The sequence below is a fragment of the Ceratotherium simum genome, chromosome 1 (assembly GCF_057802395.1).
Source record: "Ceratotherium simum simum isolate JZ-2026a chromosome 1, ASM5780239v1, whole genome shotgun sequence".
NCBI lineage: Eukaryota > Metazoa > Chordata > Mammalia > Perissodactyla > Rhinocerotidae > Ceratotherium > Ceratotherium simum.
The window spans coordinates 66,131,006-66,153,678 of record NC_141900.1 but is presented as its reverse complement, the minus strand read 5'-3'; the positions used below and the strand labels follow the sequence as shown (position 1 = coordinate 66,153,678).

At 33.2% G+C, this 22,673-nt stretch overlaps 1 protein-coding gene across 1 annotated transcript in view; it reads left to right on the top strand.

The window, feature by feature from the left end:
• The window catches only part of DPY19L2 (dpy-19 like 2), a 102,122-nt gene that overhangs the window by 56,654 nt on the left and 22,795 nt on the right, over nucleotides 1-22,673 (top strand). The window contains exons 12-16 of the mRNA XM_004418833.3: nucleotides 2,169-2,228; nucleotides 10,215-10,295; nucleotides 12,394-12,495; nucleotides 13,592-13,663; nucleotides 14,955-15,001. Of these exons, the coding sequence (XP_004418890.1) occupies nucleotides 2,169-2,228; nucleotides 10,215-10,295; nucleotides 12,394-12,495; nucleotides 13,592-13,663; nucleotides 14,955-15,001 (362 nt within the window). The remainder of the gene's footprint in view (nucleotides 1-2,168; nucleotides 2,229-10,214; nucleotides 10,296-12,393; nucleotides 12,496-13,591; nucleotides 13,664-14,954; nucleotides 15,002-22,673) is intronic.

The window sequence follows — 22,673 nt, the reverse complement described above, 5'->3', positions numbered from 1 at the left end:
CTTTCAGTTTTTCACCAGTGGGTATGATGTTAGCTGTGGGATTTTCAAATATGACCTTTATTGTGTTGAGGTAATTTCCTCTATTCCTAGTTTGTTGAGAGTTTTTATCATGAGAAGGAGTTGAATTTTATCAGATGCTTTTCTGCATCTATTGAGATGATCATGTGATTTTTATCCCTTATTCTGTTAGTGTAGTGTATCACATTAATTGATTTGCATATGTTGAACCATCCTAGCATTGCGAAAATAAATCTCACTTGATCATAGAGTATGATCCTTTTAATGTGCTGTCAAATTCAGTTTACTAGTATTTTGTTGAGAATTTTTGCATCTGTGTTCATCAGGGATGTTGGTCTAGAGTTTAGTTTTCTTATAGTGTCCTAGTCTGGCTTTGTGTCAGGGTCATGCTGGCCTCATAAAATATGTTTGGAAGTCTTCCTTCCTCTTCACTTTTTTGGAAGAGTTTGAGAAGGATTACTCTAATTCTTCTTTAAATGTTTGGTAGAATTCACCAGCAAAGCTATCAGGTCCTTGTCTTTTCTTTGTTAGGATGGTTTTGATTACTGATTCAATCTCCTTGCTAGTTATAGGTGTGTTCAGAGTTTCTGTTTCTTCGTGATTCTGTCTTGGTAAATTGTATGCTTCTAGAAATGTATCCATTTCTTCTAGGTTATCCAATTTGTTGGCGTCTAATTGTTCATAGTAGTCTCTTATTATCTACTTTGCTTGGGTTTAGTTGTTTCAGATGAGAGAGTAAATGTGATTCCTCTTATATCAACTTGATCAGAAGCAGAAGTTCCATCCTGATTGATTTTAGTTACTTTATTTTGGGGGTGAAATATTACCATGTTTCTAAGAATAAGAAATATACAAAAAGTTATACTCAGAAAATGTCACTCCTCATTCCTTCCACCTCATTCTCTCCACCTTTCTTTTCACTTTGGTCCTAACTCTTTCTTGTAAAATATCTCGTTGGTTTTCTGGTTTACCCATTTAGTTGTTTTTTCTTTTTTGTACTAATAAATATTACATATATATTTTATTATAGCCCCTCTTACTTACTTAAAGGGTAGCCTACTATAGATAGTCTTTTGTACTTTGATTTTTCAGCCTCTCCTGAATATCACTCCATATCAGTTCGTAGAGATCTTCCTTATTCTTTTTTATAGTTTTATAGTACTCCACTGTGCATGTTCCATTGATAATTCAACCACTGTCCTATGTCTGGGCATTTAGGTTGTTTCCTATATTTTATGTTTACAAATAATGTTGCAATGTATAATCTGGTACATTTATATTTTCCTGTTGGAAGTTCAGGAATCCTGGCTTACGGTGGTCTAACTAGATGGTGCAAAATATTCCAAATCTAAATAATACATAGGCCTCAGATTTCAGTTTCTCATGGGAAACCTTTTTTTTTTCCACCCCAAACTTGGGAATAAACAAAGACTGCCATAGGTTCTCTCTTAATTAATGTTTTAGTTTTTTAAATCACCTTCTTTTCTCTGGCACCTGAAAAGTTCCTTTTCTTTCTTAATAAGTTCAGTTATGCATTTTTAAAGATTTTAAAATATTTTATTTGGAGTTTGGAGAGGAAGAATTTTCATGTTAATTTAGCCCACTAATTTTTCTGGATAACTTATACATATACACTGACACAGACACACCTTCCACACACCGTCTACCTCCTCAAAGGATTTGTTCTGCCTAAAATGTCCCAAGTAACTCAGAAATTAGCTTGATTCTAGAGGCAACTTTTTGGCACACAAAACATTTGGGAATTTTGCCTTGTCCAAGGAAATTTGCCATGTCCAAATTTTGAAAAATCAACAATTAAGAAGGAAAATGGCCCAGTGGCATAGTGGTTAAGTTCCCACGCTCCACTTCAGTGGCCCGGGGTTCTCAGGTTTGATCCCAGGCACAGACCTATGCACCGCTTTTCAAGACATCTTCTGACGGCATCCCACATACAAAATAGAGGAAGATAGGCACAGATGTTAGTTCAGGGTTAATCTTCCTCACCAAAAAAAAAAAAAAGAAGAAGGAAAATGGCTAATGAGAGCCAAAATGGAAGGGGGTGGCTGTGCAATTTTTGAAATGTATCATTCATATAAAATATAAATATTAGTTTTATTTAATTCTTTCCTTTTATATCAAATGCATTTCAGGTGATAATTCTAAAGAGAAATAAAATTCAAAGATTGGGAGTGTCTGAACTCAACTTTTGGGTAAGGTTCAAAATTTTTAACACAATTTTCTCAAACTTTTTATTTCTATAAACAATACAGATAATATACTTAAAAATTTGAATGATTTATAATTAATAAATCTTATAAATAGGTACTTGCATAAAGTGGGAAATTGTCTTTAGCAACATCTACAGGTCATTTTCAAGAAATTAGTTCATTGATTTCAGCACTATCCTCAGGCCTTTCTTCCTTTACTTTTTATTCTGATATACTCCTACTACCTTGCTTTTTAAATTTCTTTCTATTTGCCTTGGGTTTCTCTCTTTAGATTTACTAACCTTCGCTTCAAAATAACTCAATTTGTACTTCTGTCCCCACCTTCCCTTTTTCTTTTTGCTACATCTGTCCCTCCCCTATCCTTCCTTCTGCTTCCAACTTTAGACTATTATTTTTGTCCTTTTGACATTTTCCTTAAAATCTCCCAGCCCCTTCTTATTTCAACTCAGCCACTACCTAATCTTTGTTTGACTTCTTCCCAAATATACAAATGGGTGGCCCATGTTCTCTCTGTGTTTGTGTGTTTTGTTTGCAAGTAAAATGTATTTATTAGGTAGGCACTGTAATTACTAATTCTTGTAGTATCAGACAGATGACATTCATTCTTTTTCTCTGGGTCTTTGATGTACTACTACTAAAAAATAAAACCTGCCACATTGAAGAACTATGTGAATACATATTATATATTGATAGGGTAAACCTGGAATAGTTATCGTAAGATGAGAAGGTAGATTTCTACTCAGAATACAAAAGAACAAAATGGATTGAGTCACCAGTTTCTCATTGCTGGAGGCATTCCCCCATCCTTTATGGTGAAAATGTAGAAATATTTGTGCACTTAAGTTTTTGGATGACCCGAACCTTCTAGTATATGATTTTTTTTTACTTCAGAAAAATTGGCATTGGTTGTTTTTTTTTTTTTTCAAGATTAAACGAAGAAAACAATAGAAAATTCACAAAAGAAAGTCAAATTTCAATTACAAACTATTGAAAAATGACAACAAATAAAACAGTGTCTGTGGACATTTCAGGAATTCTGCCAAAGCTGTGCTCAGAGGAAAATTTATTGTCTTAAATATTTTCAGTTTTAGATTGGAAAGAGTAAAAATTAAGCTTTCAGCTTAAGAAGTTTAAAGAAACGAAAATGTAAGGAGAAAAAGTTGACATATAATGAATGTTCAGCTAATATTTGTGTTTTGAAACTGATATAATTGATATTGTCAATCTCTTGCAAAAGGGAGAAACAAATCATGATAGTCATCTAAACAAACAACGCAAAGATATTCTGGCTTTTTATAGCTTTTTTTTTTTAATAGAAGATAGTCAAAAAGGAGAAGCAAAGATATTTTTGTGAACTGATACTTTTTCTTACCAAAAAACCTGTTTTATTACTCCAACTAATTCTTTCATGCCTGTGGAATAAAGATTATATAGCATATCTTACTCTGTCATAATTTGAAAATTTGAAATTAAAGAAGTTATTATATTTTCACATTGAATAACAGTAAAAAGTCACTAATGATGGATTGAAATCTAATTTTAATATTCTTTACCTTCATGTGGCAAATTGAGGGAAAGATTCTTTTTTTTTTTTTTTTGCCTTCTTAGGTATTAAGTCTCCTCTATTTTTTAGCTTCTATATGTCTTTAGCGAAGATAAGTATTTATAACCTAAAGCCTGAACAAGGTACTTTCAGACCTAAGTGATTCACTTTATAGTTTTCTTCAGTAGGAGGAAATTCAGTGCTTAATGGGAGACTCCAGTTTTTGGTTGCAAGGTAATTATTGAACTGAGCTCATGCTGAAATTTACTCAGAAACACCCAGGGGAACTCTGTGTGTGTCATAAGAGATGAGAATCCTTACAAGAAGGGAAATAGAACCTCATTGGTAATCTAAAGCTTGATGCTAAGGTCAGGCAAGGACAGCACGAGAAAGGCTATTCTTACTCGTAAACATAGATTTAAAGTTCCACCTAAATTAAAAACACTCCATGGATATAAAAATAGAAAAGATAAGCAACTCAAAAACAGCCATATATATATAAAAGATAATCAATTCTGATCAAATTGGGTTAATCCGAGGAGTACAAAGATGTTTCTGGAAAATCCATAAATGTAAATTATCACACTGACAGATTAAAGGAGAAAAATGCCTTACAATCATCCCATTAGATGCAGAAAGTGAATTTGATAAAATTGAACACCCATTTATGATAAAAACTCTTAGCACAGTGGAAATAGCAAAGTTTTCTTAACCCAATAAAATTCTTCATCAATCATTGTTTTTACAAATGAGGTATTTGGTGTGTTCCATTTAAAATAAAGACTAATATAAATATTTTTTTCACATTTTATTAAAGGTCCAAGCTAGCACATTAAAGCAAGAAAGTAAATAACAGGAATAGGAAGGAAATGGAAAGGAAAAATAAAAATTTGTTATAATATCATTATTTACATAGAAAAAAATAATTTTCAGACAAATTATTAGAAATTATAAATTCAATAACATGGCTAGATATGAGATTAATATTCAAAAGTCAGTTGCATTCTATTCTCTGACAGCAAACAAAACATATTTTTAAAAATATATTAGGAAGAAAAAATATATTAGGAAGAAAAGAGACTACTATAGTCTCTGAGTAAATCTAACAAAATACATACAATATTTGTATGATAAAAATTATTTTAAAATTAAGACATAATATCCAAATAAATGGAAAAATATGTTTATGCATGGGAAGACTGTATGATGTTAGTTCTTCCCAATTCATGTTTAGATTCAAAGCAATTCCATCAAGATTACCTTGCAGGTCACTTTTCAGTGAATGATGCTGGAATAATTTATGTATGCGGGAAAACTCACATCATACACAAATATCAGTTTCAGATTTGGGCATTGTGAATCTTTTCAAGCTTTGTCCTTTCCCCTTTTGATCTGTCTTCACAATTCTTTGTGTACTTCCTTACATTCTGGTTCAACAAGTTGCTCCAGGCTCATCTTGTATTTTCCTTGCCCCAACTCTAGAATCAACCATCTTCCCAAGGATCCCTAGTTCCTTTTAGTGTACAATGGTATTTAGAAACCAAGATCTGAGTGCTAAGTGTTCTCATTGCCGCCAGTGTGTCCTTGCTTCTAGACCCTTTTATTGCATGTATGTGTGTGTGTGTGAACTCGTGTGTGTGTGTATGTATATGTATGAAATCATGATTTCATAACTATACCTCCAATTCCAGTCTGGTGCTGTAGGAAGACAGACTGGCTAGGCACTAGCTAGACTGGCTAGGACTCAAACACAATAGGCTGCTTTCTCCTGAAACTCCACCCAGTGGAAGAAGGCTTATCATGTCCTAGCCTTCTACCCAGTGGTAGAAATCTGCCTAGGTAGATGCTTTTTTCTCCCCTGGGGCTCTGGCAAAGATTCAGCAGAAACCCTTTCAGCACTGGGGGGTGCAACAGAGGGAAGGAGGGACTTGGAGAGTGGGACCAGGGAAATGCTCTCCATCCTACAGGTCTGGAATCTACTGTCCTGCACCTGGCATCAACAGGCCTGGCTTCCCACTCAGGTAGCACCAGTAGGGATCAAATAGGAGCCCTACTAACACTAGGCCAGGAAAGAGCTTTCTGCCCCCCACAAGCTTGGTGTCTCCCTCCCTTCACCTAGTAGCAACAGGACTCAGGGTAAGCACATTCTTCCCTGGTGGACAGCACGAGTAGGGACTAATAAGATGGAGCACCAGGAGCACCACGTGAATTAAGCTGACCAGAATAGCACTGCAGAGGCTCTGAAATGTAAATTGTCATTGCCCCTATAATACACGAAAGTAGGCCAGGGCTTGCATGCTAACCCTAAACGAGGTGACTGCTAAAATAGAATGTTTAAGTAAGATCCACAGTCTCCAACATAATATCCAAAACATCCAGGATACAATAAAAAACCATTTATCATAGTAAGGATAAGAAAAATCACAACTTGAATGAGAAAAGGCAATAAGTAGATGTCAACACTGAGATGAATAGGATGTTGTGATTATTGGGCGAGAATTTTAGAGCAGTCATCATAAAAATACTTCAGTGAGCAATTATAAATACTCTAGAAGCAAACAAAAAAATAGAAAATCTCACCAAAGAAATAGAAATTTTTTTTTTAAAAAAAAGGACAACTTGGAAATTATGGAACTGAAAAATACAATAACTGAAATAAAAAACTCAGTGAATAAGCTTCATAGCAGAATGAATATAATAGAGGAAGCAATCAGTGCACTTGAAGATAGAATAATAGAAATTACCCAATCTAAAAAACAAAGGAAAAATAGACTGGAAAAAATGATAGAGGTTTAAGGACAAAAGATCTAATATTTGTATCATCGAAGTTCCACAAGGAGAGTAAAAAGAGAGTGGGGCTGGAAAAGTATTTGAAGTAATGGCTGAAAACTTCCCAAATTTGGTAAAAGACATAAATCTACAGAGTCAAGAGACTAAGTGAATCCCAAGTAGGATAAACCCAACAAAATCCATGCCAAGACACATCATAATTAAACTTCTGGAAACTAAAGACAAAGAAAAAATCTTGAAAGCAGGCAGAGAGAAATGACACATTACCTAAGGGACAAAACTGATTGAATTACAGCAGACTTCTCATCTGAAATTATGGGGGCCAGAAGGAGGTGGCACAACATTTGACAAGCGCTGAAAGAATTGTCAACCACAAATTGCTTATTCAGTCAAAGTCTCTTTTAGGAATGAAGGAGAAATAAAAGACATTCTCAGATGAAGGAAAACTAAGAGAATTTGTTGCTAGCAGAGCAACCCTTAAAGAATGGTTAATGGAAGTTCTTGAAGCAGAAAGTAAATGATGAGAGAAGGAATCTTAGAACATCAGAAAGAAATAAAGAACAACAAAATTGATACACATAGGGGTAAATATAAAAGACTATTCTCTTGAGTATTTCCTTTCAGTTTATTTTGTTGTTCTTTATCTAGATATTTGAGTCAAGGTTTTAATGTATTTATTTTTACTCTCATTTTTATTGATATGAGTTTTTGAGACCATGGATTTTCTTCTGATCGTTGCTTTACATGTCTCCCTGAGTTTCTAATAGGTAGTTTTCATTATCATATTTTTAAAAAACTGTTTGTTTGTGTTTCCCTTTCACTTAAGACTTGTTTAATAGAAGCTTTGTTAATTTCCAGGAGAAAGGGCCTTTTGATTTGACTTTGTTATTTTAGTTTTATTACATCATGATTACAGAGGGTGGTTTGTAATATTTTTGTTTTATGTAGCTATTGGATGCTTTCTCTCTGACCTAATAGGTGATCATTTTTTGTGTGAATAGTTCATGTGTGCTTGAGATGAAGGTGTATCGTTTGTTATCAGGATGCCAAGTTTTATATATTTATCCATGAGATTTACTTGTTAACATCATTTTTGTCTTTTATATCTTTATGTCTTATTTGCCCCCTGGCCTATCTTGTATTGAAAAAGTGTTTGCCTTCTATTATTAGTGTGTTTCTATTTCTCCTTGTATTTCTAGTAACTTCTGCTATATAAAAGGTGGTTGCGGTGCATAGATATTCATACTTCTTATAGCCTCATCATGAATTATGTCTTTTAGTGTTAAAATATTTTTTATATCTAATGCTTTTTGGTGGAAAACTTTTAATGATATTAAGATTATAACCTATAATTTCTTATTTGCTTTGGTACACTTTTGCCACTGTTTTATTTTTCCCCTGAGTCTGTTTTAATATGTCGTCTCCACACAGCATAGGTCAGGTCTTGCTTTGTGAAGTAATTTGAAGATTTTTATTTATGTTGTAAATGTTGCATATATTTTTATTATATTTATTGTTTGTCTACATATTTCATTACATGATTCTCTTTCATTTTTAACTTTCTTTTTATATTCAGGAAGGTTGTTTCCTCAGTTATCGCATGCTTGAAACTGTTTTTCTGTAATCTTTATGCCTGAATGACAGATTGGCTAGATATAAAGTCCTTGCTTCCTGCTTTCTTGAGTTTTCTGAAAATGCTTCTGCCTTGCTGTCTTGCTTTGTGTGTTTCTTTTGGTAGTCTGGTGTTAGCCAAATTCTCTTGCCCTTATGAGTTATGTGGTCTTTGTACCTGGAGGTTCTGAGGAGTTGTTCTTCATTTTTAATAGTTTTACTAGAATATGTCTTGAGGCACTTTACCATACCAGATCAATTTTCCCAGTAACTAGTGGGTACTTTTCAAATATAGATTGTCGTCTTTTATTTCCAGGAAGTTTTCTTGGATTATAGTTTAAATACTACTTCTGATTCGTTGCTTGCTTTTTCTTTTTCAGAGACTCCCATCAGAAGTATGTTGCCTGTCTTCCGTTTCTACCACTTTCTCTGATTCTTTTACTTCCTCCTTTAATCTCATTTTCATTCTTTTGGGGGTTTTTTACTGCCTTTACTTCAATGCCCTTATTCAAGTTTTATTTGAATCCTTTCTCCTTTAATTACTTTGAAATTGTCTTCATTTTTAATCTTCTCCTTTTCTTCCATTTCTTTTCTATGTTTAATCAGCTCTCTATTTATTTCTAGTTTTGTCCATTTTTATTCTCAGTTTTTGAAATTCTCATTTAAGTTTTTTTAAATATCTCTGAATGCTTATTTGAGGATACTTAATTAAGCTTTTATTTCTGCATTATAGTTTCTTCTGCTTTGTGAGATTTTTGTTGTTCATTAGGATATCATCAGCTGAAATATTTGACTCTCATTTTTGTTATCTTCTTATTGAAGCTTTATGTAGATAACACAGGCATCCTTTCATCTAAATATTTTGTGGACAGAGTTGGTGTTTTTTAGTCCAAGTGCAACCTCTTTTGTCAGGTTAACAAAATGTGGTTTTATCAATTAATAACTTTCTTTCTTTCGATGGCAGCAGTGATTTTATCTTTTGATTTGTTTGGTTCTCATTTATCTTTCTATATACTAAATTTTTCCTTCTTATTTCGTTCTCTATGCATTATTGAAAGGGTTTCTCTCTTTGCCTTGTTCCTTCCTCTCTTTCCAGATGTACTGCCTTTCTGAGATCAGTATTTTTTATCCTTCATCCTTTTAAGTTCCTGCTTTGTAGTCCATTCTTTACTCTACCAGGACTCTTTTCATACTTGAGGTGAACTTTCTCTTTCTTAGATTATTTTAGTTCAGTTTTGGACGCCTCACTTCCCTCTTCCATATAGTTTTGAGACTCCCCTTATTCTCTGAAAAGGCTTAGATCAGGAACTTGACATATAACTTTGCTGTATTTGTTGTTTCTTTCTATTTACAGGTAGTGTGAAGTTTGTACTGTTATCTGTTTTCTGTATGTGTGGTTGCGTTGTTCTACTTCTTGGATAGTGTGGAGAGGTTTGGGTTTAGGCTGCTATAATTTTCCTCAGGCTACCCAGAAGTCCATTTTTGTGCTCTTTCTAATCAAGGCTAGCCAAAACATAAACAAAAAACAAACAGAAACCCCCTTGTACATTTTAGTTTTCTCTCTTAAAAATGAAAGCTTAAGTTTTCAAATTTCAAGTTTTCCTTTCTTGAAGAGGGACTCATGTAGTTATATTTCCAAAAGAGTGATGGAAGAATTTTTAATGATGTAATCCTACTAAAAAAAAAAAGAAAAGATTTTCAGCTAGAAAATAATATTTGGAAACAAACATATAACCCCCTTCTTTTCTTTGCAGAAATTGAAAAGAAATAACTTTAAAATTCCTTTAGATTTAGGATATGTAAAACTCTAGTGTTGTTATGTATTTTATAGCAGTGCCATCAGTTTCAATTCTTTGAGTTTAAAGAAAATTTTCTAAAGGAACATCCTTTTTTTAGACCTCCTCACTAATACACCTCACATGATTAAAATTTTCCTGTGCCATTTGTTGGTATAATTTAATATTTTCACTGGGTAATTTATAATTTTGAATACCTGACTTCTATTTATTTTATTTATTTTCTAGCTAATTCAAGGTTGTGCTTGGTTGTGTGGGACAATCACTTTGAAATTTCTGACATCTAAAATCTTAGGTGTTTCAGACCATGTAAGTACTTTCTAGTTAATAGAAAAATTCCTTATAAATATATAGCTGGATGAAAACTTTGAAACCATCTGTTTTTACCTCTTCATTTTATAGAGGTTAAGTGCCTTCTTCAAGGTCCCCACGCTAGTTGTTGGCAAAGTCAATACTAAGACCCTGCAGTTCAATGATCTGTCCAACCCACTAAGAAAAAGGTGTATCAGTGAATGCTGACTTAGCCTTCTAGGAAGAAAATTAATAATATGTTAAGTAGTTATTTGTTTATATTTCATTTAAAATACAAATAAACATTTGTTTAAATAATAAGTTTATTGTAGATGTTAACACATGAGCAGTCTGTACTGAGCTTTGAATTATAGAACTCTTAAAATCTCAATATAGTTTTATTTATTTATTATTATGGACTAAAATTAAGATGTGATTTGATATTTTTAAAGCTTTTCTTATAATGTAAAAAGAGAACATTGAAAGTTCTCTATCTTTTCATCTTCTAGGAAATATATGGACCTCTTATCCCTCATGTGTGATGTTTCTCTTTGTTTTAAGGCTCATACCTTCAGAATGGCCCTTTTCAAAGCATAGGTCTCTGTTAACTAATTAGGGAATAGAAAACAATGCATGAATTTACTTTTGATGTTTAACACTTTCTGTTTGGATATGAGCATACATGAGTGTATCATACAATAATCTACTCTGAAATTTACCTTATCTAGTACTATCCAATTAGGACCCTGTCTAAAGCTGAAATTACTTCACCTTTAACAAGGGATTATAGTATTTATTCTCTAAAAGGTTAAGTGCTATCACTATCCAATGCAATTGAGCTTGCGTACATGTTCATGTTAAATAAGATTTCCAAATTAGGGATTTATTTGCCATTTATTGCAGCTCTGTATAGTGGTTTATTAGGTTTATTTTTTGCTGTTGTTTCTGGTATGTCTGACACATTTTCTTTTTTTCTTTCCGTTTTTATTGTTCCTAACTTTTTATTCTGTAGAGGGTATGCATTTTATGATAAACTTTATTTAGGCCTCCTAAGTTATTTATTTATCTATTAAGTTGATCTGTGATTTTCTTTCTTGCCTTGCTCCACGTTGTCACCCAGCTCTTTACAAATCTTAAACACACACATGCCCTTGGTACTCTTAAGTGTCTTTCTTTATGTGACAGCTGTGAGAAAGACTTGAAACTAAAGTGGTTTGGTTAAATTATTACTAGTCACCCGCCTACCCTAAATTAGAAAAATAAAGTCAACTCTAAATTATCCTTGACACTGGTAGATAAGGGGAACCATGAATAAATGAAATCCATGGACAGTTAGCACACTTGATATAAAATCATTTCTGTCCCTGTAAAATAATTTGAATTAAGGTTTTACATACCAAATATTTTCTTTTTTCTGGCTTTCACTGCATTATAAGAATGCAGTGAAAAAGTAGTTGTCTCACCAACAGTAAGTAATAAATAATCAGTAGAAAATAGGAGTTCTATGTTGGGTTTGGTTGGTGATGTTTATTTTAAAGGCCTTGCAGATCAAGTAACTGAATTAAAGTAGTGTAGTTGTCGTATAGTATATAGTTGTCGTAATTCTTATGAAGAATAGCTCTCATATTTAATGGCTTGGATGTATGTCTGAAAAATCCAAGAAGCACCAAAAATGGCAATCAGTATATGAGGCTTTGTGAAAATGACAATGCATAGAAAATTTGTTTGTGACTTATAATGTGTGGTGAAAAAGGTTAACATGAAATTGCTTTTTTCTTGATGAATGATCTGATTGTAAAATCTCATGATTAACTCCATGGTGGTTTCTGCCCAGCAAATGTTGATTTTAGCTCGCTCTTTACATTATCATCTTCTCTGCTTATTTTTTCTGACCTCTTTGTACTTTTCATTTCTCTTGATGTTTCTCTTTGTTTTCAGTTTTCTTCATAATTCAGTGAATAGCAAGTATGGTTCACTGTATTTTTTTTATTTTCTTTGACAAACATCCATGTACCTTGGATTTATCTGTTCTGCAGACTCTATTACTATTACATCAAATCAATTATTATTGATATAATTATTTGTGTAAAATTCCTTTTACTTTATTTTCTTCCAGATTCGCCTGAGCGACCTTATAGCAGCCAGAATCTTAAGGTATACAGATTTCCATACCTTAATTTACACCTGTGCTCCTGAATTTGACTTCATGGAAAAAGCGGTATGAATGTTTCTTTGTTTTTTCCTTCTCTACAGGTATGATGGTCTTTTTCTCTTTCATTTTCCTTTTAATATGAAACTCAAAATTTTTATTCAGAAACACCCAACTTTATTATTTTTTACTATAACTTTTACTAATCGTATGGCCTTCCTCGCCTGTTTTCTTACTTGTAAAATCAGTAAACAGTGGCCCCTATCTTAAAGAATTTTTGATAATGGTTAAATGAGATAATCCAGGGAGAGTGCTTAACATACTATATGAGCCATAGTGAATTACTATTATTATAGTTCAATTACTTTTAATAATCTAGGTCACTTGGAGATATGGGACCACTCAGGAAAAATAAATCCAAACTCTTGTTTTCGTTTTTAAAAAAGTTCAGTTTTATTTCATCTAATACCCCAAATATTATGAAATTTTTTAACAAGACGTTGCCAAGAAAGGTATACTACTAATCATACATTATTCTCTTATCTGTCCAGCCAGTCATACTTACATTCAAAAGGTATTATTGACCACCAGTTATCTGTGAGGCAGTTTGCTGTAGGACTACAAAGAAGAAAATGACTTGGTTCCTGCCTTCAAGAAATATGTAATTTAGTTACATGGTGAATCACTCCCTATCACAATAATAAGTCCTGAGAGTTATTCAGCTGCTGATATTATTTCAGTACTTATTCATTACTTAGGCTAGCTTTCTTCCTTGTTAATTCTAGTTTCACAAATGAAAATACTGGAACTTTGCAGCCCAGGAAATGATAATGTAGGGCCCAGGGTTCAGTAAACACGCATTTTAAAACTTAATATTATGTAAATCGAGGAAGAAAAATACCAAAAGAAAGGCAAAAAATAATAGACATAGCTGATTTTTTGTTTAATAGTTTTTATCATTAAAATTTTTGATAAATTTGTGTAACTTTTTTTAATTTTGATTCTTACATTAGAACATGAAAGTTGATAAATAGATATTCTGTTAATGACAAAGACATTTTTACCGTTAAGAAATTTCATTATGACATTCAATTTGACATAGATTTTTACTCATTTATTATAAAATTTAATAATTGACTATTTTAAATAATTTGCTATATTTCAGACTCCACTGAGATACACAAAGACATTATTGCTTCCAGTTGTTATGGTGATTACTTATTTTATCTTTAAAAAGGTATTTTAAAAAAATTTTATCACTTGCTTTTGGGTTCAAGATAAGGACTATAATAGATTAATGCTAATAGCTCAGAATTCTGTCTTATTTTTAGGATGAACTCTTCCCCTCCCTAACAAGTTTTTTATTTAGATGTTTCTTTATCTAGTATTATATGGGTTTTTTTTTTTTAGAAAGCCACATTAGAAAAGATATTCTTATTTATTTTTTCAAAAGAAATGTATCAGTTACCCACTATATACCAAGAACTACGTTAACATTGTGGGTACACTGGGAAAATAAGACAGGCCTGCTCCTATAGTCTGGGTATGGGGGGGACGTTAAGCAAATAATCACACAAATGGTTAAAGAATTACAATTGTTATAGGTGCTATGAAAGAAAAGTACAATGACAACTTTGGTATCTTTCAAATATAAAGCACATTTATTTTATTTTATTTTGTGAGGAAGATCAGCCCTGAGCTAACATCCATGCCAGTCCTCCTCTTTTTGCTGAGGAAGACTGGCCCTGGGCTAACATCTGTGCCCATCTTCCTCTACTTTTTATGGGACGCCGCCACAGCATGGCTTGACAAGCAGTGTATCGGTGTGCACCCGGGATCCGAACCCTGGCTGCCAGCAGCGGAGTGGGTGCACTTAACTGCTACGCCATGGGGCCGGCCCCTAAAGCACATTTAAAGAAGTCTTGATCCATTTTGAGACATACACAGGAGAAATTGCATAGCCATTTTAAAAAAATCATTCTCTACGTGTTCACTATTTTCACAACAGAGGAAAATATTATCACAATAGAAGAAATAATGTTTAAAATACCACTGGCAGATTTTCTTGGTCTGAGAGTGGTTTATCTGAAAGCCTAGTTAAAGACAGTGGTCTTTCGTTTTTAGCGCTTCTTTTTTTTTCTGTTTCTGCATTGATTACATCATGTTCACCACCCAAATACTAATTACAATCCATCACCACACACATGTGCCTAATCATCCCTTTTGCCCTCCTCCCTCCCCTTGAACCATTTTTATTTATATTCTTTACAAGTTGACTTGCCTTAAGTCAGTATGTATTTATTTTATACTTTTAAGCAGATAGCAATAACATGATGGCGTTACCACCATACCAGGTGTTTTCCTGTTCAAATTAGTTTTCTGATAGTCAAATTGCATATCTTCCTGAGGACTCACTTTAACAATAAAAACTCTTCTCTCTAGTGGGGATGTTTATGTGAATGAATCAGGGCATTTTAAATGTTACATAATTCCTTTAAAAAGTTTCATTGATTTGATTCTATTCACAGGCTTTTCGTGATATTTTGTGTGTCTTATCTACGAATACTTATCTAAGGTAATTATATCATAGTTGTTTTTAAATCATACTATATTCAGTTATTAAATAACTTACTGTAATATCAATTTTTCAAATGAATGTACATTAAACTTCAGCGTTATGATTAAGAAGGGAGACATGAACCAAACTTAGATGTTTTCTTTAAAAAAAAGACTGTATCATTCTTATGGATCTCTTTTATGTATCTGGACTTGTTTTGGAGATATTTATATTTGTGAATTAACTCAAAGTTTAAATTGGTTTAGTTTAATTTTAATATATGACTAGAATTTAAAGTCAGTAAACAGAAATAAGCTAAAGTTTTATTTTGGTGATTCTTATTTTTTTTAACTTTCAGAGAAAACATAATTTTTTGATTTTCTGAATATTCATGAAACAGTTTTTGCTACATTTATTGTTAAAACTATTTGTCATATCACATTTTTTGTAGTTTTAGTAAAGTCACTATAATTAAGGCATAAAAATATACAGGAAAAATATTAGTCAAATAAATCACACATTGCTACAGGACATGGGGGGTAAATTGTGAAGAAAGCTCCTTCTGAGGAAAATCTTAACTCAAATTACATTTTATATTTGTAGATATGTCATAAGATTTGCTGTAGTTAATGAAATTTATTTTTTAGGGCAGTTGTAGATTTAGAGAAATTGTGAAGATAGTACAGAGAATTTCCATGAACTCTGTACCCTATGATTATATTTTCAATAAACAGGATGGTTGCCAGAAGAGCTAATTAGAATCTTATGATTGAAATCTTTGAAATGATAGAATCTTATCTGTTGAAATCATTTCCAAACTAAGGGAGGTAATAGACCGACTCTACTTTTTTCTGGTTAGATGGAGCTAAGGGGAATGTGTCTTGACATTCTAGAGAGTATATTTAGAAGCTGAAAACTATTCACATAAGGAATGCATGAAGGGACTTGGGATATTTAATTGGATAATAGAAGCTTGAGGGGTACGTGGCAGCTGTCTTCAAATATTTGAGAAGGTATAATGTGGAAGAGGACAGACTTGAGGGGGCCAATGAGTGGAAGATACTTAGCTCAAAAGTAAGGAGGGCTTTCTTAGAAGTTAAATACCTGAAAGTGACAGCCCCGAGTGTGTGTGTATGGGCAGAGGGGTCCTTTAAATCACATAGGTAGTACATGTTTATAGTAATACATTCTGACAAAATAGTATATCAAGAATAGAGGGTGCTGATTGTAAATGGCTTTGTATGTATCATTGTAGAAAACACATACAAAAACATAAAATGTATATTTTTAATGGAATCATAGTATTATTATTCTGTAACTTGTTATTTTTGTTTAACAGTATGTCTTGGGTGTGTGCCTAGATCTTCCTCATACTTTGTAGTGGTCTCCACGTTTTATTGTTCATCATCATGAGTGATGACCAAGTACTTAGCCTTTCCCACATCAATGGACGTTTAGATTATTTTTTTGTCATAACAACCAATGCTATGAGTAATGAACATCCTTATACATGTATCTTTGCATACTTATTTTAGTATTTAGAATATTTGAAATGGGACTGCTGGATTTTAAGGTATGAATTTTTATAATTTGATAAATACTGAGAACTTATAATGATGAGGGTCCATTGCCCTGTATCTCTGTGAACACCAGTGTTATCAAACTTTTAACATTTTCTGATACGTAAAAAAAAAATAGTGACTCATTTTATCTTGTAAGTCTTTACCAGTGAAGTTTTACGTCTTTCCAAGTTTATTCTCTATTTGTATTTCTTCTTGACCATTTGAATATTCATTTGTAGTGTTTTTTATATTATAGACAATAATCTTTTGTCTGTTACACATATAACATAGTTTCTTCCAGGATACCAATTTATAGTTTATTAATAGTCTTTGCTTTATAGAAGTTTAAAATTTCTATACAGTCACAACTGTACATTTTCTGTTTTCATTTGTTGCTTAGAAACACTTCCCCACATCAAAATCATTAAAATATTTCCACGTATTTTCTTTCATAATTTTCTTTGGCAACTCATAGATCTCTATTTCTGTGGGGTCAGTTACTGGAAAATTATTGCGTTCTTTTGGTTATGTCACGTTTCCTTGATTTTTTGAGTTTCTGGTAGTTGCTGTCTTCACATTTGGTGGAGCAATCACCTCTTCCCCTGGGGGGTCCACAGCAGCAATGGCTGTTGGTTACCTCAGTGGTGGAAGCTGCCAGTATCTTCTGCACAGCAGGCCCTTGAGGTCTATGCTGACAAATGCTGTGGGATCCTCTGCTGTGAAAGATGTTGAGGTCCTCACTGACAAAATCTACTTGGGTCCCTGCACAGCAGGCCTCTGGGGACCACTATGGCGCCTGCCCCATGGCTGAAACCGATACCCCTCACCCTTCCTCTTTGTTTCTAGCCATCTCCAGATGTCTCAACTAAGCTGATCTCCTTAGCGATCCTTTCTGAATAGTTATTCTCTGTTTTTGGCTCCACTGATAGGTTCTTTTTTTTTTTTTTTTTTTGGTGAGGAAGATGGGTCCTAAGCTAACATCTGTGCCAGTCTTCCTCTATTTTGTATATGGGACACCACCACAGCATAGCTTGATGAATGGTGTGTAGCCCCTCCCCACCCCTGGGATCTGAACCCACGAACCATGGGCTGCTGAAGCGTAGCGTGCAGACTCAACCACTACACACCACCAGGCCAGCCCCGAGTATAGGTTCTTAATTGGACTCTTGAGACCTCCTGGAACAGTTTTCATTTGTGGATAGCCATCTAATTGTTGTTTTTTGTGGAGGTACCAAGGCAGGTATCTCCCACTTCACTGTCTTGCTAACATCTTCCATAATTTTCTGTTTTACATACAGATGATTAATCAACCCTGCATTCATTTTGCAGTGTGTTGACATATAGGAATCTACCTTTTCCCCCTAAAATGAGGTATTGTCCCAACACAATATTGTGTAATCTGTCTTTTTCCCCAATCATTTGAAATACCAGTTTTAATCACATACTAATAAATTCTCATATGTACTTGATTCTGTTTTAGATTCTCTCTTACATTGATCTATTTATTTGTTTCTGAGTCAGAACAGCACTATTTCAATCTCCCCTTTATTGTTATTGTTTTTCACACTTACTTTTCCAGGTAAGCTTTGGAATAAATGTGTCTAGAATCACCCACGCCCCCAGGCACCCACCGTAGTCTATTGGATTTGCTTTAGATTAATTCAAAGAGAATTTAATCTTTATGTAATTGATTCTGCAATCCAGTAATATGATATATCTCTACTTATTTGTGTGGGCAAGTCCCTGAACCCCTCTGTGCCCCAGTTTCATCATCTGTAAAATGGGAATAACAACATCGACCTCGCAAGGTTGCTGTATGTATTAGAAGTGTTAATGCATGTGAAGTGCTTAGAACTGCTGACAGGACAATCACTCAAGCGTTATTATTATTGTTGTTATTGTTCTAATTTTTATACTTTCTTAAAGCTTTGTAGTCTTTTTGCCCTGTGAGTCTTACTAAGATTTTTAATTCTGGATCTTAGTAAGGTTTTTTCCTTTTTTGCTATTGAGAATGGTAATTTTTAAATTACATTTGCTAATTTATCATTGCTAGTTTATAGAAAAGCTGTTGATTCTTAAACATCAATTTTGTATCCAGCCACATTACCAAACTTTCTTTTTAATTCTTATAGTTTTTCAATTGGTTCTCTAGATTTTTCTAGGCAGGTTATCATATAATCTACAAATAATGATCATTTCTCAATATGTATACCTCTCTTTTTTTCCTTATCTTACTGTATTGGCTAGAACTTCCAGAACAAGTTTGAATAATTACAGCAATAATAGGCTTTGTCCTTTGTTACTGTTTTGTTTCTGACTGGAAGGTGAATGTCTTTAGTGGCTCAGTGTTCTGTTTGCTGTTAGTGTGTAATGGTTAGCCTCTATTTAGTTAAGGAAATTTCCTTGTAGTCCATATAAACCAAAATAATTTTTTAAATTAAACTTCAGTGTTGAAAGTGTGTGGTATGTGAATTATAGCTCAATAAAACTGTAAAAAAAAGATATTAAATTTTTAAAAATAGCTTTTAAAAAACTTTTGCGGGGGGCTGGCCCCGTGGCTTAGCAGTTAAGTGCGCGCGCTCCGCTACTGGCAGCTTGGGTTTGCATCCCAGGCGCGCACTGACGTATAGCTTGTCCGGCCGTGCTGAGGTGGCGTCCCACATACAGCAACCAGAAGGATGTGCAATTGTGACATACAACTATCTACTGGAGCTTTGGGGAGAAGAAGGGAAAAAAAAAAAAAACAGGAGGATTGGCATGGATGTTAGCTCAGGGCCAGTCTTCCTCACACAAAAAAAATATATATATTTTGGGATCATTGTATGACTTTTCTCCTTTACTTTATTAAGTATTTATAAATAATATACTAATGGGTTTCTTAATGTTGATCTATTTCTGAACACCAAGAATGAAATCTATTTGGTCCTTGTGCATTATTCTTTTAATACTGTGCTGAAACTTATTTGCTAATATTTTATTTAGTTTGTGTGTGGGTGTATGTGTGTATATATATGACTGCTCTATAGAGTTTTTGTGAGCTATCCCTACCTGGTTTTGGAACCAAAGTTATATTCATCTCATAGTTTTATTTGCTTTATATTTTTCTCTGTTGTCTGAGGATGGTTTAATTAACATGGGAATTATCTGTTCCTTAACGATTTGACAGACTCACCCATAAAAATATCTTGGCCTTTTTTTGAGAGTAGGGGCCTAGCCCTGACTATTTTTTCAACATCTTATATAACAATATATGTATGCAGATGTTCTTCTTGATTCACTTTTGTAATCTATATTTTTATGGAAAATAAGCCATTTCATTTCATAGATCATAAATTGTAGAATGAATTCTTTTAAAATAATTTCATTTGTATTTGTAATTATATTTCTCTATCTTAGCATTGTATATCTGCATTTTCTCTCTTTTTTCTTGTTGAGATTTATCAGAAGTCTTTCTTCTTTGGATTTTTCAAAGAACCAACTTTTGGTTTTCTTTATCATGTCTATGAGGGCTGTTCTCCATTTTATTAATTTCTGCTTATATTTTTACCTATTTTTATTCTTTCTTTTGGTGTATTTTTGTTGTTTTTCTGTGTTTAATGTCCAGCTCATTTATTATCAATTTTTATTGTTTTCTGGTAAATTCATTTAAAGGTATAATTTTCCCTCTGAAGACCAGTTAGACTATATCCAGTGGGTATGTGTAGCGTTACCATTGATGTTCATTTCTATATAGTCTATGGTTTGAATTTTGATTATTTAATCTGACAATCATCTAGAAGAATGTGTTAAAATTTCTAGCTAGTTAGTTTCTTCTGTTTTGTATTTCGCCTTTATGGTTTTATTTATTTGCTATTTATCGAGATTAACATTCAGTTTTTGTAAATGCTCTGTGAGCATTTAAAAACGTGCATTTCATATTTTGGGGAGTTCAAAGTTAAATATTGTATGATGTAATTAACAGTGCTATTCTAAATTCTCTAGTATAGCAATTTATTTTTCTTTATGTTATTTTCTCAGAATGCTATCTTCATGTATCGTGTTAAGAATGTATTTTGGCTTTCAAAATTGTAATGTTAACAGTTTTTGCTTTACATATTCAATGCTGTTGTTCATTACATGGTTATTATAGAGTATACCTTTGATTATTCTAAAGGATATTCTTTACTTTATTTAATACTTTTTCCTTTGAATCCTTCCTCATAGAAAATTAATTTGGCCACATCCACTTTCTTTTTTAGTATTTTCCTGGTGTACCTTTATCTATGCTTTATTTTCAACCTTTTTGTGACATTTTGGTTTAGGTATATTTCTCATTGTTGGATTTTATTTTTTCTCTTCAATCTAAATTCTCTTACAATTCATTTTTAAATTGGCTAATTAAATCCCTTTTCATATTCTTTGTGATAACTGCTAAATTTGGACTCACCCTGCCATCTTTTTTTAGATTTTCTCTTCATCACACTTTAAAAAAATTATTTTCTTGACATTTGCTGAATCGTTTGTCTACATCCCGTTTCTGTTTTCCTAGTTGTTTCCCTTAAATTATTAGAAAATATATTGATATCAAGAACTAATTAGTTTCTAAAACCTGTTACTCTCAACAATAATAGCTAACATTTATTGACTATGTGCCTGACAGTACTTTTAAGTTTCTTATCTGTATTACCTCAGTAAATCCTCACAACCACTCAATGAGAGAGGAGTTCCGTTATAATGCTCATTATTTACAGATAAGGAAACTGAAGCACAGAGAAGGTAAGTAATTTTCCCAGAGGCACACAGCTAGTAAGTAGTAAAGTCAGGATTCAAACTCAGGTACTCTCGCTTCAGAGACCTACTTGCTTCACCACTGTGCTATGGGAACACTTCTCCCTTCCTACACACCCTCACCTCCCATGTTATACTGAAATGATCTGAAATTTTAGCTAGATTATTGTAATATCTTCTGTTTTAAGAAGTGTCTGAACATTTAGATTAAAGACAAAAGATATTTTTGTACTTCAGATTCTACCAGTTTGTTCTTGACTGTTTCTTATAGCTCATGTTTTTCCCCTTCTTAGAGTCAAAGACTACATCTGCTCAAATGATGTTTTTTAGAAAGAGTGTAGAGATGGCATTTCTGAGTGCTTTCTTGAGGGAAAAGTGCTTTTATTTTGCCCTTATATTAGATTGATGGATTGGTTAGTAAATATTTCTGGGGTTTATTCAGCATTTTGTAGATAACTGCTTCACTGTTTCCTAGCATGGAGCATTACAGATGAGGAGTCTTACATCTTTACTTTTGCTCTCTGGAAATTTATAGAGTTCTGAGATTGTGTGTGTGTGTGTGTGTGTGTGTGTGTGTTTTATATTTTTATTAATTCATGGGACATTTTAACTTGAACACTCAAATCTTTCTTTAGCTCAAGGAATTGTTCTCTATTCTTTTGCTTTAGGCTCTCTTTTTTTGAACATCTGTTCTTACTTTTATCATATTCTCTATTTCTTTTTTCTCTTAGGTTCTCAGAGAATTCCCTGACTGGATCTTCAGCATTATCAATTTAAGCTGTGTACATTCTGCTATTCAGCCTTCCTTTGATGTGTTAAATTAGGCACATATGTTTTTCCTCAGAATTTCTGAAAGCTCTGTATCATTGCGGCTTGTTCTAATTGTATGGATGCAATATACTCTTAAACTTCTCTGAAGATAATAGTTGGAATTTTCCACCTAATACCCTCTTTTACTTCTTGCATTAACTCTGTTTCCTGAGAGGTCAGTTCATTTGCTCATTCATCTTGGTGTTTCTCTTTCATGCTATTTGTGTCTTATGATTCAGTTGCATATTCATATTTTAAATTAGCTACTAGATTTATTTGTATCAGTAGTTATTGTCAAGTCCTTGGCGATTATAATAATTACTTACCTACCAGCCCTCTCCCTTGAATGCAACAGCTCTCCACAGGATCCTGTTGTGACTGGCAGATTTCGGGACAGTGGGGAGTACATCCCCGCCCCCCACCCTTGACTGCATGAGTTAGGAAGGAGCTGTGATGGAGGCAAAGTAATCTTGTGATTTCACTACTATCCTGAGAGGGCTTCCCCCAACTACCCATTTTTTTTTTATCACTAGATGTGTGTGTGCCCTTGA